Here is a 701-nt window from a genome sequence, read left to right as displayed (position 1 = left end):
CGGCCGGAGGCAGCCTGGTGCCCGCGGCGCGCCAGCAGCACTGCACGCAGGTGCGCAGCCGGCGGCTCATGAAGGAGCTGCAGGACATCGCGCGCCTCAGCGACCGCTTCATCTCCGTGGAGCTGGTGGACGAGAGCCTCTTCGACTGGAACGTGAAGCTGCACCAGGTGGACAAGGACTCGGTGCTGTGGCAGGACATGAAGGAGACCAACACCGAGTTCATCCTGCTCAACCTCACCTTCCCCGACAACTTCCCCTTCTCGCCGCCCTTCATGCGGGTGCTCAGCCCGCGCCTGGAGAACGGCTACGTGCTGGACGGCGGCGCCATCTGCATGGAGCTGCTCACGCCGCGCGGCTGGTCCAGCGCCTACACCGTGGAGGCCGTCATGCGCCAGTTCGCCGCCAGCCTGGTCAAGGGCCAGGTAAGCGGGGAGGGGCTGGGGCGCGCGGCCCCTCGGCCGCCTCCCGCCGGGCCCGGCCGCTCGTGCGCGCGGGGCTCTTTCGAAACCGGCCTCCACGGGGAGACGCTCCCCGAGCCCACCCTTCTTCCCCCGAAGCGTTCTCTTCCTTCTCTACTTTTCCGCCTCGTCCCTGCCGGTCCCCCCCGGTCCCCTGCCCAGTCTCCGCCGGTCTCTCGCTGGCTCGCTCCGCGGGCCTCCCCAGATTTCGCTCTGCCCTGCGTTCCCCTTTTCCTGCTCTCC

At 69.6% G+C, this 701-nt stretch overlaps 1 protein-coding gene across 1 annotated transcript in view; it reads left to right on the top strand.

Moving 5' to 3' along the window:
* Nucleotides 1-37: 37 nt before the first annotated feature.
* UBE2QL1 (ubiquitin conjugating enzyme E2 Q family like 1) overlaps nucleotides 38-701 on the top strand; it is a 37,970-nt gene continuing 37,306 nt past the window's right edge. The window contains exon 1 of the mRNA XM_006917142.2: nucleotides 38-422. Coding sequence (XP_006917204.1) covers nucleotides 69-422 — 354 coding nt within the window. The 5' untranslated portion in view covers nucleotides 38-68. The remainder of the gene's footprint in view (nucleotides 423-701) is intronic.

This window comes from Pteropus alecto, unplaced genomic scaffold, assembly GCF_000325575.1.
Source record: "Pteropus alecto unplaced genomic scaffold, ASM32557v1 scaffold137, whole genome shotgun sequence".
Lineage (NCBI taxonomy): Eukaryota > Metazoa > Chordata > Mammalia > Chiroptera > Pteropodidae > Pteropus > Pteropus alecto.
Note: the sequence above shows the minus strand (reverse complement) of the source record. Positions and strands in the feature narration are given on the sequence as shown.